Below are 17477 nucleotides of genomic sequence, written 5' to 3'. Positions count from 1 at the left end.
CATCAGTCTTCTGTAACACCCAGTGCTCAGTACTTCACGCACCCTCCTTAATGTCCATCACCCAGTTACGCATCTCCCCACCCTCTTCTCCAGCAACCCTCAGTTTCTTTCCTATGATTAAGAGTCTCTTTTGGTTTGTCTCCCTCTCTGAGTCATCTTTTATTTTTTCCTCTCTTCCCCTATGATCCCGTTTTTTTTCTTAAATTCCACCTATGAGTGAGATTGTGTGATAATTGTCTTTCTCTGACTGACTTATTTTGCTTAGCATAATACCCTCTAGTTCCATCAGGTCATTGCAAATGGCAAGATTTCATTTTTTTTGATGGCTGAGTAGTATTCCATTGTGTGTATATGTATATATATATACCACATCTTTATCCATTCATCTGTTGATGGACATCTGGGCTCTTTACATAGTTAGGCTATTGTGGACATTGCTGCTATAAACATTGGGGTGCAGGTGCCCCTTCAGATCACTACATTTGTATCTTTGGGGTAAATACCCAGTAGTGCAATTGCTGGGTTGTAGGGTAGCTCTATTTTCAACGTTTTGAGGAACCTCCATACTGTTTCCCAGAGTGGCTGCACCAGCTTGCATTCCCACCGACAGTGTAAGAGGGTTCCCCTTTCTCTGCATCCTCGCCAACATGTGTCATTTCCTGACTTGTTAATTTTAGCCATTCTGACTGGTGTGAGGTGGTATCTCATTGAGGTTTTGATTTGTATTTCCCTGATGTCCAGTGATGTGGAGCATTTTTTCATGTGTCTGTTGGCCATTTGGGTGTCTTCTTTGGAGAAATGTCTGTTCATGTCTTCCGCCCATTCCTTGATTGGCTTATTCTTTAGGTGTTGAGTTGGATAAGTTCTTTATAGATACTGGATACTAGCCATTTATCTGATATTTGCAAATATCTATGCTCATTCTGTCAGTTGTCTTTTAGTTTTGCTGACTGTTTCCTTTGCAGTGCAAACTTTTTATCTTGATGAAGTCCCAATAGTTCATTTTTGCCTTTGTTTCCCTTGCCTTCTAGTAAGAAGTTGCTGTGGCCGAGATCATAAAGGTTGCTGCTTGTGTTCTCTTGGATTTTGATGGATTCATATCTTACATTTAGGTCTTTCATCCACTTTGAGTCTATTTTTGTGTGTGGTGTAAGGAAATGGTCCAGTTTCATTCTTCTGCATGTGGCTGTCCAATTTTCCCCAACACCATTTGTTGAAGAGACTGTCTTTTTTCCACTGGATATTCGTTCCTGCTTTGTTGAAGATTAGTTGACCATAGAGTTGAAGGTCCATTTCTGGGTTCTCTATTCTGTTCCATTGATCTATGTGTCAGTTTTTGTGCCAGTACCATACTGTCTTGATGATTACAGTTTTGTAATAGAGCTTGAAGTCCGGAATTGTGATGCCACCAGCTTTGGTTTTCTTTTTCAATATTCCTTTGGCTATTTGGCATCTTTTCTGGTTCCAACACAGTGGTTTTTAGACCTTTTGCAGACAAATTTGTTAGGAGCTCAATGGAAGGGAGGTAAAAAAAATGGAAAATGAAATAATATCAGGCCAGATTAAATTTAAAATAAAAAAGCAGAGTAATGAATATGTTATGTTTTAGTAAAAAGCAGAAACAGTAATTTTGTTTATTAAAGCAAAGATTTTGCCCTATTGAAGGCAACTGAAACTGATAGAAGGAATGATAGTTTCTTTGGGAAATCTGAATTTAATAATGTTTAGTAATGACTAAAATATCCCAAACAGGAGACTGACATTAATTCAATTTGTCCTTTTAAAACAATTGACAGTAAAGAAAGTAAAAAAAAAATAAATTACAACATGAAAATTATGGAGAAATGTGGGTAACTTGCAGGGAGAAGAAAATAACCATACCAGTTACTTATCTTTTATAAATTGTTTTTGTTTAATTGGATTAAAAGTAAGTTTGAGATATATGGAGATAATGTTGGATGGGTGAGGTTGTAAAGAAGGTTATGTTAGGAATGGGGCAATAAGTTTTAAAATTTTTAATGAATAAGTCACTGATGAAGAATTTTCTAACAAAGGTGTTACAGGTGGTTGTGGGAGAGGCTTAGGTTTTCTTTGGATAGTTAGGGGGCTGAAATAGAATTATGTTGCTAGAGCATAAAATTTTCTTAGACTACATATGGCCTTTTAAAAGCTACTTATAAAAAAGCTTATTTCCAAAGTTTCTTTCCTTCAAAATATGTAACTTTAGGAATAAAATAAACTCTTATAAAGGCATACATGCAGTAAATAAGTTGCTCATATTTATAGGAATTGTTAAAGTTTTACAGTGTTTTAAGGACCTTATGTACATTTATACTGAGAGTATAAATTATTAACTAATTTGAAAGGAAAGTTTAATTTGGCATTTGTTTTGGTATATTTTGTTTCTCTTATTCAGATAACTCGGGAACTGTTAACCAAATTATGATGGCAAACAACCCAGAGGACTGGTTGAATTTGTTGCTCAAACTAGAGAAAAACAGTGTCCCCCTAAATGATGCTCTTTTAAATAAATTGATTGGTCGTTACAGTCAAGCAATTGAAGTCCTTCCTCCAGATAAATATGGCCAAAATGAGAGTTTTGCTCAAATTCAAGTGAGATTTGCTGAATTAAAAGCGTAAGTATTCACTTTTTAACTACATTAACTAACTACATTACATAGCACATAACTACATTATAAAAGAAACATGTCAGGATTAATTATAAGAAAATTAATATTTTTTAACCAAATCTTTTTGTTTATAATTAATAAGTGAGTATTGTAAACTCTGTTTGCTATGTACATATTTCCACAAAAGTTACATATTCTGGACTCTGCCTAAAAAGATTTTAAAAACTAACTGATTAGTATTTAATTTTACACACAGAGAAAAACAACATGCCATGTCCCTTGGAAAATTGGAAATGGAAAATTGAATGAGGAGTTATCAAACTTAAGTAGCTATGTCCTTTTTCTTAAAATGTGACTCTATAATCTTTATTACAGTATTCAGGAGCCGGACGATGCCCGTGACTACTTTCAGATGGCCAGAGCGAACTGCAAGAAATTTGCTTTTGTGCATGTATCTTTTGCACAGTTTGAACTATCGCAAGGTAATTTGAAAGTGTCAAGTTCAAATTTTAAGTAATAGATAACTTCCTGCTGTTACTCAGACTGTAATGTTAAATCATACATATGAAGTAGAAATTTGAGGCGAAAGGCATGGAAGTTGATCAGATGAGAATATGGGAAGAGAATGCCACCAGAGTGTAAATGCAGAGAATATTTGTTATACTAGCTTTTCTACTTGTAAGGCATAATCCAGGGAAATAAGCATGAACATCGTATTTGTGCTATTAATTAGATTCAGGAAATGTCTAAAGGAAAGTGGCTTTTTTACTGCATATTTGAGCAATAGAAGGATATCAAATAAGTTAGCACTTAGATAAATTTTCCTTATGCTGTGGTTTCATACTATAAAATAGATATCAAAATATAGCATTAATTGGTACTTCCGCTTTTTAATTAAAAAGAAAACTGCTGTAGAAGCTTTTATTTCTTGTTCATTTGATTCTTGCTTAGTCTGGACTTTTTGGACTTTTGGATAGAACCATGGCAAACTCTCAGACATTTTTAGCCTACCTATTCTTTAGTCTTTTTCTCATTTTCTGGGACTTTGGGATCCATGCTCAGTCTGCCCTCTAGCCACATTCCTAATTTTCCCTCTGCGCCAACCCTGATCCCATTTACTACCAGTGATACACATATCACTAATTGGTTTGGCTCAGCCAGAATCCCCATCATCATGCCCATAAGCAGGGCTCAGTCATTGGAGTGTATTTCCCAGGATTGAGGTTGGAGAAAAGCATTGTAAAAACTCAGGAAATGGTTTGAAAACCCTGAACTTTTACTTACTTACTTACTTACTTATTTATTTATTTATATTTTTTTAAAACATTTGATTTTTATTTATTTGACAGATAGAGAGACAGCGAGAAAGGGAACACAAGCAGGGGGAGTGGGAGAGGGAGAAGCAGGCTTCCCGCTGAGCAGGGAGCCCGATGTGGGGCTCGATCCCAAGACCCTAGGACCATGACCTGAGCTGAAGGCAGACGCTTAACGACTGAGCCACCCAGGCGCCCCACTTTTACTTATTTATAATATTTCTGTGTTCTAGTTATCTGAATCATCTCTAATCTATCCTGTGTACTGTCAGGTGACTTTAAAAAAAAAAATCGTTCCTTTTTTGCCTAGGAAAATTGATTACTCCTTGTTTATTAGAGTAAGTTTGGCCAGACCTTTAATACCCTCTCTTTCTTCATTTTACTTAAAACATTTGTTGAAGTATTATGGCCTATCAACAGTAACATAAATTTTTGTATCTTTAGAACATATAAATATTGAAAATCTCAAATTTTCGGGGTGCCTGGGTGGCTCAGTCATTAAGCATCTGCCTTCGGCTCAGGTCATGATCCCAGAGTCCTGGGATCGAGCCCCACATCAGGCTCCCTGCTCAGCGGGAAGTCTGCTTCTCCTTGTCCCACTCCCCCTGCTTGTGTTCCCTCTCTCGCTGTGTCTCTCTCTGTCAAATTAATAAATAAAATCTTTAAAAAAAAAAAATCTCAAATTTTGTTATCTGTAAAAAAGAAATAAACTTTATCACTGCAATGTAGTATTGGCCTCAAGGTCAAAATTGTGATTATTTTAAACAAAGTTATGAATAGGCTCTCAGGAAATAAACACATCTCTGAAATCCTATGTGCAGTTTGGTGTGTATGTATATTTTTGTAGTGTTGGAAGACATTGCATAGTTTTTATCAGACTCTCAAGGGGATCTATGACCTTATTAAGCTCCCTAATACTAGTTCTTATCTAAGCCTGCCTTTCTTCCTTTGCTGCCCTAAAATGCTCAAATCCTGAAATACCAGTACTCTGAATAAATGTTTACTTAGCCACTATCAGATATATTTATATTCTTAAATTTGTAAACTGTCAGAAACTAGAGACCATCTCTTAATCATTTTTAAATCTGAAGTGCCAAGTGTGTAGCATCGCTGAGTGGCTCCCATAAATGCTGATAACACATTCCATACGATCCATGATGTATACATTTGATATTTAGAAATCAAATTCTAGACAAAATATATTAAGTTTGCAGTTGAAAGGAAATGTGATGATTTGTTTGTAGTCAGATAATTTTTGTAGTCTCAAGTATTTTGCATTTTTGGGATAGTATATCTAAGTCTGGTAGCTAAAGACTAATCTTTGTTATTACTTTTTAAAATATGAGTCCTTTTGATAGAGGATTCCCTTTAGCAAAAGATGTTGACCTTAATAACTAAATGTCGTCATGAATGATAATTATTATACTGCATTGTAATAGGTTGGTGTTCTTGGGACTATAATAACATCTAGGGCTTAGTTTTCCCTTTTACTGAGTTCCTTAAGTTTCTGTTTTATTTGGTTTTTGCTACCCCCACTTTATACTGCTTTGTTATATTTCTTTTATTTTTGAAAATGGACAATGGTGATAAAGCTAATGCATAATTATGTTAATTACATATTACATAGGTAAACTATTTGACAGGAATTATTACCAAAAGAGAAATTGCTTTTATTTGCTTATGAAATAAGGTACATGAATCTTGGAATAAATATTTTTGCCTAAGTCTTTTAAATTTTTCCCTAGGGGGAGGGGGGTGGGGGGATGGGTTAGCCTGGTGATGGGTATTAAAGAGGGCACATTCTGCGTGGAGCACTGGGTGTTATGCACAAACAATGAATCATGGAACACTACATCAAGAACTAATGATGTAATGTATGGTGATTAACATAACAATAAAAAATTAAAAAAAATTTTTCCCTAGGTCCTGATGAATAAGTATCTGGGGAATGAAGATTACTGCATTAAAATGACATTTATTTTTTACTTTGTTAGGTAATTTCAAAAAAAGTAAACAACTTCTTCATAAAGCTGTAGAATGTGGAGCAGTACCATTGGAAATGCTGGAAATTGCCATTCGGAATTTAAACCTTCAAAAGAAGCAGCTGCTTTCAGAGGAGGAAAAGAAGAGTTTATTAGGTAAATGTATTAATGTGTGCTACTACTTTCCTGTGGTAGATTGTCTGTAAAAAAGAATACAGGGTAGTATTTTATTTATTTAAAGATTTTATTTATTTGAGAGAAAGCATGTGCACAAGTGAGGTGTGGAGGGAAGGGGGGAGCAGAGGGAGAGGGAGAAGCAGATTCCCTGGGGAGCAGGGAGCCTAATGCAGGGCCCCATCCCAGAACCCCAGGATCATGACCTGAGCTGAAGGCAGACGATTCACCAACTGAGCCACCCAGGTGTCCCCAGGATAATATTTTAAAGAAAAATACCATCTTTGTAGAATGATCAAAATCTAAGATTAAATTTTAGATGTAAAGGAGGTAGGACTTTTAGAAGTAACAAAATATTTATTAACCCTTTTGGAATTTTTTCCCCCCTAATTAAACTCATTAGTAACACATTAAAAACAATTCAGTCTAAGCAAGAGAATGAATTTATTTTTAGAAATAGGGACTGTGCCTTTATTCTGGGGAAATAGGTATGTCATGAGTCAGTTGCAAAGTATAGTTAGAAGATTATCTTCATAACACCTTCATGTCTGTATATCTTATTTGAGGACAAATGTTTACCATAAATTATCTTTTTAAATATTCTTATTTGTGAGATTACTTTTTTTGTGTATTCCTTATATCTTTATGAGTTTGACTACAATTTAAAAATTTTTACAACATCTACAGTATTGACTGTTCAAGAATCATTCCCCAGTTCACTTGGACACTTACAGAATAGGAACATCAGTTGTGATTCCAGAGGACAAACTACGAAAGCCAGGTTTTTGTATGGGTAAGGAAACTAAATCTGTTTTTTAAATGTTCATCATATATTTACATTATTTATAAACCTGCATGTGTATTTTAATGTTATGGTAATAACATTAGCAATTAATAGAAATACATATGTTAATATTATTCTTTTAAAAATTGGGGTCTTTTCTTTATAGAGAGAACATGCCCCCTCAAGATGCAGAGATAGGTCATCGAAATCCCTTGAAACAAACGAACAAAGCTAAACGAGTAAGTTATTTTTAATCTACCTTGATTAAAGTGATAGCAGTGAGGTATATGTTTATTTCCTAGTTGGTTACTTAATCTTTCAAAACATTTTTAGTCATGCCCATTTGGAAGAGTCCCAGTTAATCTTCTAAGTAGCCCGGATTATGGGAAGACAGATGGTTCAGTTGTACCAAGTTTTACAAAAAGGTATGTTTGAATTTTAATTTTTTGTTTTCAGTACTTAAAGATTGATGACAGAGTGGTCACAAAGTCTTTTATTGCCTAATAGTAATTATCATTAAATTTTTATTTAGTATTAAAGGTTACCGAGTCTAAATGCTATTAGGAAGAGAGGAATGACTTTACTTTTTCACTCATTAAAAATTAAAGGAATGGGAGTGCCTGGCTGGCTCAGTCGGTGGAGCATGTGACTCTTGATTTTAGGGTTGTGAGTATGAGCCCCATGTTGGGTGTAGAGATTACTTAAAAATAAAATCTTAAAAAAAGAAATTGAATGATTAACAAATTAGGAAACACAGCAGAAAAAATATTAGGTCAATATTAAGCTTAAAAGTTTATGCAGATGTTTCTGGGGTAAAAACTCCTATTTGGACATTTCTTGCTTATGGATAGCCTCTCTGGTAATAATCTCTTCTTCATGTGTATGAATGTCTTCATAGCAGGGGCAGGAACAATTTCTTTGCTAGCAGGTTCAAGGAAAAGAGCTGCTATCAATGGGAAAGAGGATGAATTCACTCATTTGCTTCAGAGCCCAGGGTATCAAGAGCTGGAGAAGGGCACTTAGAGATAAAATATTGTTCATCACATCCAATGTGTTCTTCTTCCTTCAAGTTGAGTGTTTATCCCCTTAAAAGAAGTGGGAATCTAGTATGGCAGCTTAGCTAAGGAAATTTTTCTGGTCTGTTCTTAACTCTAATCATTCTTGATTTCTTATTTCTATTAGAAAAGGCTCCTTGGATTCCAGAGAATCATTTTGCAAATAAACTTCAGAAGTACAACTGCTTGTTCTTAGTTGACATCCTCTTTAACCAACTGAGCCACCCAGGCGCCCCAATTGACATCCTCTTTAATTAAAATCCTGTCATGCTTAGGGCTTGACTAAAGATAGATATTAAGAGAGCATTTTCTTATGAGATGACTTTTGTCTTCTCCATTTCAAATACCTAGCTGAAGAATAAAGGAGACTTTCTCCCACTATAAAAAAATAAGAACAAAAACAAACCAGCCATTTTCTCGGTGCTTGTTATGTTAGACTATATGCTAACCAGTGTGGAGGCCCATGGGAAGGCTTATACTCTAGTTCTTAAGCTGTTTACAATCTGAAGTGTAGTTTCACCTACATACTGCTGTCCCATTCTCCTTTACTACAGTCATACTTAGCTGCAACTCTTACTTAATACATAATGAAGTACTACTTACCTCTATTCCTTTTGTCATTGCCCAGCTCCTAATTTAGTTATATTTGTACTATAATCATGCAATTTTTTTAAAAAAAATTTTTTTTCAAGAGATCTTTCTAATTAAGTGTACATATTGCTAAAAAGTCAACTTTAAAATGGAAAAAAAAAACACACTGAAAAGATTAATTTCAAGTTAAGCATTAAAACTATTTTGTTTTGTGGGTAATAGACAGACCTCTGGATCAGAACGCCGAGATATGATTGTGCCTGCATCTAAATCAACTGGAAATGAGTCCAGTGAATTGAGACATTTAAAGGTATTTTAATTTTTAAATCTTTAATGGAGCAAGGATTCCTGATCCAGGATCCATGAAGTTTTTTCTGGGGAAGGGTTCCAATGGTGTTCCTGCAGTCCTGAGAGATATAGGACTACTAATGGAAAGTGATACAGAAGTCCTAAACTGTTCCTCCAAAATTGAGGTGGTAGCAAAATGATCGATGATCTCTTGGGATAACTTTGAAGTAACAATTATTATGCATATGTTTAAGCAGATTAGTTGGCCTGGATTTGGGAATAGGTTAGGGAGCCATTCCCCCCAACTTTTGTTTCTTGGTGTGTTTAATCATAGGATCTGACAAGGTATCTTATACAGCAATGAGGGTAAATGTGATGTGTCTTTGTAAATTCAAAAGATAAAATTTTATTAGTCTCTGATGCACTGATTTTTAGGGGTTATACTATTCTTATTGTACTTGAGTTCAACCACTGACCTCACAATGTGGATCTTTTCAATTTGTATTTTTTGTGATTCCTCTCTTCCATGGTCTATGCTTATTTTAACTAATCACAGCTATCTTAGAGTATAGAGCATAATTATATCAAAAGTTTACTTTTTGGATTTAGAATAATTACTGTTTCAGACTTAAACAAATCTTAATTTTCATTAATGTTATTTTTGGGATAAAATACAATCACAGTAACAAAATAATGAGACATGTCTTATGTTGGATTCAAAATTTCAAATTGAATATATTTTAGCAGTTGATTATGTCCATTGAAAGCACATTGCCCAAATATATGGTTATGGACATTCCCGATGCTCTAGTCAGTAATTCAAGAAATTAATCTGTTCTCAGTTTGTGAGTCTACATCTGATGATAGTAGATAATTTAGTTAGCAATCTTTTCACATAAATGAGACTCAGTATTTCGAACACTAAGACACATTAGTGCTGTTGTTGTTTATGAGACTTTATTTTTTTGATATCTTGTTCTTTTTATGTAGTCTATTCAAAATATCCATTCCAAGGAACCTCTGATGTCAGATGAGAAGAGTTCTGAACTTATTACTGATTCACTAACCCTGAAGAATAAAACGGAACCAGGTCTTCTAACAAAATTAGAAGGTAAGAGAAACAAAATAAGCTTTCTTAATTAAGAATACCACTTTAGGGACACCTGGGTGGCTCAGTTGGTTAAGCGCCTGCCTTCGGCTCAGGTCATGATCCCAGAGTCCTGGGATTGAGTCCTGCATGGGCTCCCTGCTCTGCAGGGAGCCTGCTTCTCCCTCCCCCTGCTTGTGCATGCTCTCTCTCTCTCTCTCTCTCTCTCAGATAAATAAATAAATAAAATCTTAAGAAAGAACACCACTTTGTTGCTTGTGAAAGTTGACTAGCCATCTAAGAATTACAATGTAAGACTGTATCTATATCCCTTTATCTTGTGTGCCAGTTGAATTAAATAGAATGTATGAAAAAATATTGAATTCTCTAGCAACAGAAGTTTATTTGCCTAAAAGGTGCCTAGAAAGAAGAGTGGAGGGAAAGTACAATGGGACTGAGTTAGGTTTCTCAGTTGGCTTGACCAAATACTTTCTGGAAAAAACACAGAAGCTGTACTGCCTATAGGAAAGTTCTCTCTTTTCTCTTTTATCAAACATTTGATTTTCCACCATATGAGTACCATGATAAATTTTCTAAGGGCATATAAATGAATGAGACAGGGCCCAAAGGAGATTGCCATCCAGCATGGGGGAGAGACTGATAAATATAATGCTGTATAGATTTTAGAGAGTGTTATGAAAACCACATAAATAAAATGCTATGAGAATTCAGAGGAGGGAGAAACCTGAAGAACCAATTGGTTTAGGATAAATAAGAAAATGTTTTGTGGAGGAAAAGGAACATGAAGAAGTGTTTGGGTTTAAATAGGAAGAAATAGCAGTGATAGAGTATTTCAGATGGAGGGAATAGCAAAAGCAAAAGAATAAAACATTTTGGAACCAAAGACAGTCTAGTTACATGAAAAACTATTAACAGGTCATGTAAAAGTGGGAGATAAGACTAGGTAGACTAAACACCAGGTTTAAAATTTTTTTGTAGACACCAGAGTACCAATAACGATTTTTGAGCAAGATCAAGAACTGGATGATTCTTGCCCAAAGGTTGACAGATTACTGTATTTTTTTTGTTAATTGGACTGAGGAGGAAAACTGGGAAAAACTAGGCTTGCCAAGACTCTGGTTTCCAAACTGAAACTTTCCTGGTGTTAGCCCTGGAAGTTCCATAAATCATCTTAACCCTCAGTCCCTAACAAACCGGGACTGTTAATTGTCCTAGAATAGTCTTCTTTTGCCATTATTTTGACTCAGAATAGATATCTATTTCTAGTATTTAGAGGAAATTTTCATGGCATCTGTTATAAACTGGCATTGAAAAATCATTTTTACCAAATGTGCTTGTTAATAGTACTAATCTGACACCTAATTTAATGTTTTTCAATAAAAGCTTGTTGAGTACCTACCTACACAGTGCCAGTAATACTTCATTATATAGTAAAACTACCAGTCACAAAACTGCCCAGATCGTAAGAGTATATATATAGCCCAGTGAAATAGCATTTCAGGGGCACCTGGCTGTCTCAGTCGGTTAAGTGTTTGCCTTTGGCTTAGGTCATGATCCCGGGGTCCTGGGATCAAGTCGCATGTCAGCTCCTTGCTCAGCGGGGAGCCTGCTTCTCCCTCTGCCTGCCGCTCCCCCTGCTTGTGCTCGCTCTCTCTCAAATAAATAAAATCTTAAAAAAAAAAAAAAAGAAATAGCATTTCAGTCATACACATTTCTTCTGAGTGTATTCAAAGAGTGGGGTTGTAGGATCACAGGATGTACATATGTTCAACTGCGGCGGATAGTGCCAAACAGTTTTCTAGAATGGTTGTACTTTTGACCAGCAGTAGTTTGCTCTCGCTCCTTATTAGTCCCAATTGTTTTTTTGTTGGTTTTTAATTTTAGACATTTGGTTGCTGCTAAGTGATAGCTCATTGTGGTTTTAATTTGTGCTTCTCTGATAGCTTATGATGTTGAACATCTTTTTCTGTGTTTATTGGCCATTTGGATATCCTCTTGTGAAGTTCTTGTTTGAATCTCTGACCAATTTTTCTATTGGGGTTTTCTTTTTTTTCTCATTGATTCCTAGGAGATATTTATATCATCTAGATACATATCCTTTGTTGGATAGATGTGTTAAAGTAACTTTCCCCATTATGTAGTGAAGACTTTTTAGGAAAAGAATTCTTATTGTGCATTTTAATTTATCAGTCTTTTCCTATGTGGTGAGTGTTTCCTGTCTTTAAACAAATCTCTTCCTACTCTAAGATCGTAATGATATTTCCATATATTTTAAATGATTTATCATTTTGCCTTTCACATTTAGATTTATATTCTATCTGAATTTAATATTTATGTATATGTAAGATGAAGTATCAAGAGTCTGTTGTTTTTTTTCCCCATGTAGATATCCAGTCGGTCCAGCATCATTTATTGAAAAGACCCTCTTTTCCCTCAGAAAATTATAAATTAGGTGATCCTGTGTGTGATGTCTGGTTTTGGATTCTTCTTTGTTTCATAGTTCTTTTTATCTGTCTTTGTGCCACGGTTCTTAATTACTGCCATAAGTATATCTGTCAGTTTTAAAATCTTCCAGCTTCATTCATCTTTGAGGCTATATCAGCTATTTAGGCCTTTTGGGTTTCTGTATAAATGTTAGAATCTATTTTGTAAAAAATGGGATTTTGACTGAGATCGTAACGGGACGGGTTGACATCTTAACAGATAAGTTTTCTCCTCCACTAACCTGGAATATCCATTCATTCATTTAAGTAGTATTTAAAATGTTATTGAGAATCATTTTCTGTGTTGAGACTTTTCTTATCTTTTGCTAGAGTTATTCCTAGATATCTGACATATTTTTGATGCTGTGATGAATAGGATCTTTATTTTTAAATTTTTTTTTATCTTGTTGGTATATAAAAATATAACTGGTTTTAGTTATTGATCTTAAATAGAGTGATGTTTGCTAAATTTACAGAATAATTCTAATATTTTTCTATGGATTCTTTCATGCTGTTTGAAAATAATATAAAATCTTTTTCTTCTAATTCTTTTAACCTTTTTTTTTTTTTTTTTTTTTGCTGTATTGCACTTAACACCATAATGATGAATAGAAAGGATGATAGGTGGCGATCTTAACTCATTCCCTATTGTAGAGGGAAGCTTTCAATATTTTACCCTTTTATGATAATTGCTGTAGCTTTTTGTGGCTACTGTTTATCAAATATCAAAACAATGAATTTTGCTTTATACTTAGAGTACTGTTAGTTTTTTGTGTGTGTGACTGAGTGTTGAATTTTATCACATGCTTTTTCTGCATTTGAGTTGATCATATATTTTTCTTCTCTGTTCTGTTATGGCAAATTAAATTGATTTTAAATGTTAAGCAAACTTTGTATTTAGGAATAAACAACTTGGTCATAATTCATTATCCCTTTTGTATCTCAGTTGCAAATATTTGTTTAGGATTTTTGCATTTGTTAGCATGGTAGGAATGAATATTGATAATCATAGGATAGTAAATGTATTGTTGAGGCTCTTTTGTTAAGAGACCATTAAGAAAATAAGTACAGCCTAGTTTAAGGTAAAATTTTTGTTAAAAAACTAGAGGTCTATGAAAAGTAGTGGATTAGCTTCTCTTTATTAGCAAGACCTTATGAGGTGTATGTATTTTTAAATTTTTACTTATTTGTTTGGTGTTTTCTGGTGAAGACCAGAAGTATTTAAATTCAGAATGGCTTCTGATAAAGCTCTAGGTAGCAATTTAGGAAGATGGCTGTGTGGCGCCTCAGTAAAATGGATTTGCTAAAAGCAGTTGTCGGGCGCCTGGGTGGCTCAGTTGGTTAAGCGATTGCCTTCGGCTCAGGTCATGATCCTGGAGTCCCGGGATCGAATCCCATGTCGAGCTCCCTGCTCTGCGGGGAGTCTGCTTCTCCCTCTGACCCTCTTCCCTCTCGTGCCCTCTATCTCTCATTCTCTCTCTCAAATAAATAAATAAAATCTTTAAAAAAAAATGCATTTCAAAGCAAATTGTCAGCCCCGGCTTAAAGTTTTTAGTTTCCTTTTTTCACTTTGTTTTGTCCTGTTTTTTAAGAGCAAAGTGCTAATACAGTTTGTAATATGTTCGGTAGTTCAGATTTAATCTTGTTATTATCAAATATTCTTTCCTTTTATTGTTAATAACCACAAATGCAATTTCAGAAACTAAGGAACATCAAGAACCAAAGGTTCCAGAGAGTGACCAGAAACAGTGGCAGTCTATGAGAAAGCCAGAATGTGTAAACCAGAATCCTGCTGCATCTTCAAATCAGTGGCAGATTCCAGAGATAGCCCGGAAAGTTGATACAGAGGTAAGTTTCTTTTCCTCTCAAGTGTAGCATTGCCATTGTTTGTAATGTGGATTATCATGTTAAATGTTTTCTTCTTTAATTTAATCCTTATGTACCATAGTTAGTGGAATAGTTTAAAGTTTTTTTTTATTATTATTCACAAAACAATGATTACTAATAGTCACAGATTCAGTATAAGTGTATGTTAAGCTGAAGTCTTTTATTTTCAGTGGTGTTTCTAGATTTCTGGTAAACTGGTGCAAGGGGTCAGCAAACTACAGCCTATGGGTCAAATCTAGTTCCCAGCCTGTCTGTAAAAAATATTTTATTGGAACACAGCCATGCCCATTCATTACTGTCTATGGCTGCTTTTGAACTGTAAAAGCAGAATTGAATAGTTGAAATAGAAGCCATCTGTCTTAAAAAGCCTCAAATGATTACTTTCTTAAACCTTTACAGAACACAATATGCTGATTCCTGAACTAGTGCAATGCTGTACCAAAGCATTTGACAATTTCCTATTGACATCCCCATGGATAAAATAGGATAATATAGACTAGACAATGTATATGAATTTATAACAGGTTGAATGATCATTCCCAGGGGCCAGAGGTCATTTTAGAAGGAATGATCTGGTAGGCTACTAGAGAGCCATACCTATATAGTCCATGGCTTTACTTTCCTCACTATTTCTTTTCAGTTATATTCTAACTCAGTGGTTTGCACATATTTTGGTCTTGGGGTCCTTCTTATACTCTTAATTATCAAGGCCCCTAAAGAGCTTTTATTTATATAGGTTATATTTATCTGTATTTACTATATTAGAAAATAGAACTGAGACATTTAAAAAATATCTATTAACTTATTAAAAATAACAATAATAAACCCATCACGTGACTATAGATATACTTTTAAGAAAAATAAGTATTTTTATGTTTTCTCTCATTGAGGTATAATTGACATATAACATTTGTTTTAGGTATACAACCTAATGATTGAATATTTATATTACGAAGTGATCACCACAAGCTCAATTAATATCTGTGGCCATACAGCTACACAAATTTTTTTTTTCTTGTGAGAACTTACAAGATTTACTCTCCTAGCAATTTTCAAGTATGCATATAGTATTAATAACTATAGTCACCATGCTATACTTTATATCTTCATAACTTGTTTATTTTGTAGTTAGAAATACCTTTTATCTTTTGACCCCCTTCACTCATTTCGTCTGCCAACCCACCCCCACCTCTGGTAACCATTAATTTACTCTTCAAATCTATGAGGTTGTTTTAGATTTCACATATAAATGATACTATGCAGTATTTGTCCATCTCTGTCTGGCTTATTTCACTTAACATAATGCCATCAGTGTCCATCCATGTTGTCACAAATGGCAAAATTTCATTTTCTTTTATAGCTAATCTGTGTGTGTGTGTGTGTGTGTGTGTGTGTGTGTGTGTGTGTGTGTGCGCTTGACATTTTCTTTATCAATTCATTCATCCACTGAATTGACACTTAGGTTGTTCCCATATCATGGCTATAGTAAATAATGCTGCAGTGAACATAGGGATGCATGTATCTTTTCAAGTTAGTGTTCTCATTTTCTTTGAATAAATACCTAGAACTGGAATTGCTGGATCATATGATAGTTCTATTGTTAATTTTTTGAGGAACCCCCATACTGTTTTCAATCTGTGGCTGCACTGATTTGCATTCCCACCAAGAGTGCACAAGAATTCTCTTTTCTCCACATCCTTGCCAACGCTTGTTATTTCTTGTCTTTTTGATAAGTCATTGTAACAGGAGTGAGGTGGTTCTGATTTGTATTTCCCTGATGATTAGTAGTGTTGAACATCTTTTTATGTACCAATGGCCATCTACATGTCTTTGGAAAATAGGTTTATTTACATCTTTGGCCCTTTTTCTGGTTGGATTGTTTGCTCTTTTGCTATTGAGTTATAGGGGTTCATTATATATCGTGGATATTAACCCCTTATCAGGTATATGATTTGCATATACTTTCTCCCATTCAGAGGGTTGTCTTTCATTTTGTCAATGATTTCCATTGCTGTGCAGTAGCTTATTAGTTCGATATTGTCCCACTTACTTATTTTTGCTTTTTGGCCTTTGCTTTTGGTTTCAGATCCAAAAAAATTGCTTGCCAAGATCGACATCAGGGACCTTACTGCCTGTTTGTAGTTTCAGGTCTTACATACAAGTGTTCAATCCATTTTTTTAAAAATTTTATTATGTTAATCGCCATACATTATATCATTGGTTTTTGATGCAGTGTTCCATGATTCATTGTTTGCGTATAACACCCAGTGCTCCATTCAATACGTGCCCTTTTTAATACCTATCACTAGGCTAAACCATCCCTCCAACCCCCTACCCTCTAGAACCCTGAGTTTGTTTCTCAAAGTCCATAGTCTCTCATGGTTCATCTCCCCCTTCATTTTTCCCTTCCTACTATCTTCTCTCTCTCTCTTTTTTTTTTTTAACATATAAAGTATTATTTGTTTCAGAGGTACAGGTCTGTGATTCAACAGTCTTAAACAATTCACAGCACTCACCATAACACATACCCTCCCCAATGTCTATCACCCAGCCACCCCATCCCTCCCACCCCTCACCACTCCAGCAACCCTCAGTTTGTTTCCTGAGATTAAGAATTCCTCATATCAGTGAGATCATATGATACATGTCTTTCTCTGATTTATTTCGCTTAGCATAATACCCTCTAGTTCCATCCACATCGTTGCAAATGGCAAGATGTCATTTTTTTTTTATGGTTGCATAATATTCCATGGTATATATGTATATATACCACATTTTCTTTATCCATTCATCTGTTGTTGGACATCTGGGCTCTTTCCATAGTTTGGCTATTGTGGACATTGCTGCGATAAACACTGGGGTGCACATCCCCCTTCGGATCACTACATTTGTATCTTTGGTGTAAATACCCAATAGTGCAATTGCTGGGTCGTAGGGTAGCTCTATTTTCAACTTTTTGAGGAACCTCCATACTGTTTTCCAGAGTGGCTGCACCAGTCTGCATTCCCACCAACAGTGTAGGAGGATTCCCCTTTCTCTGCATCCTCGCCAACATCTGTCATTTCCTGGCTTAATTTTAGCCATTCTGACTAGTGTGAGGTGGTATCTCTTTGAGGTTTTGATTTGTATTTCCCTGATGCCGAGTGATGTTGAGCACTTTTTCATGTGTCTGTTGGCCATTT

General features: G+C 35.0%; 1 protein-coding gene across 6 annotated transcripts in view; it reads left to right on the top strand.

Annotated features, from left to right (window-relative positions):
* Nucleotides 1–17477, top strand: part of TTK (TTK protein kinase) — a 91666-nt gene that overhangs the window by 44024 nt on the left and 30165 nt on the right. For all 6 annotated transcript variants that reach the window (XM_027603323.2, XM_027603321.2, XM_027603324.2 and 3 more), the window contains 9 exons: nucleotides 2417–2636; nucleotides 3006–3112; nucleotides 5938–6081; nucleotides 6787–6892; nucleotides 7050–7122; nucleotides 7217–7308; nucleotides 8752–8839; nucleotides 9808–9928; nucleotides 14108–14256. In XM_027603323.2, the coding sequence (XP_027459124.1) occupies nucleotides 2417–2636; nucleotides 3006–3112; nucleotides 5938–6081; nucleotides 6787–6892; nucleotides 7050–7122; nucleotides 7217–7308; nucleotides 8752–8839; nucleotides 9808–9928; nucleotides 14108–14256 (1100 nt within the window). The remainder of the gene's footprint in view (nucleotides 1–2416; nucleotides 2637–3005; nucleotides 3113–5937; nucleotides 6082–6786; nucleotides 6893–7049; nucleotides 7123–7216; nucleotides 7309–8751; nucleotides 8840–9807; nucleotides 9929–14107; nucleotides 14257–17477) is intronic.

The sequence above is a fragment of the Zalophus californianus genome, chromosome 7 (assembly GCF_009762305.2).
Source record: "Zalophus californianus isolate mZalCal1 chromosome 7, mZalCal1.pri.v2, whole genome shotgun sequence".
Lineage (NCBI taxonomy): Eukaryota > Metazoa > Chordata > Mammalia > Carnivora > Otariidae > Zalophus > Zalophus californianus.
This window is presented reverse-complemented; position numbering and strand designations above follow the sequence as displayed.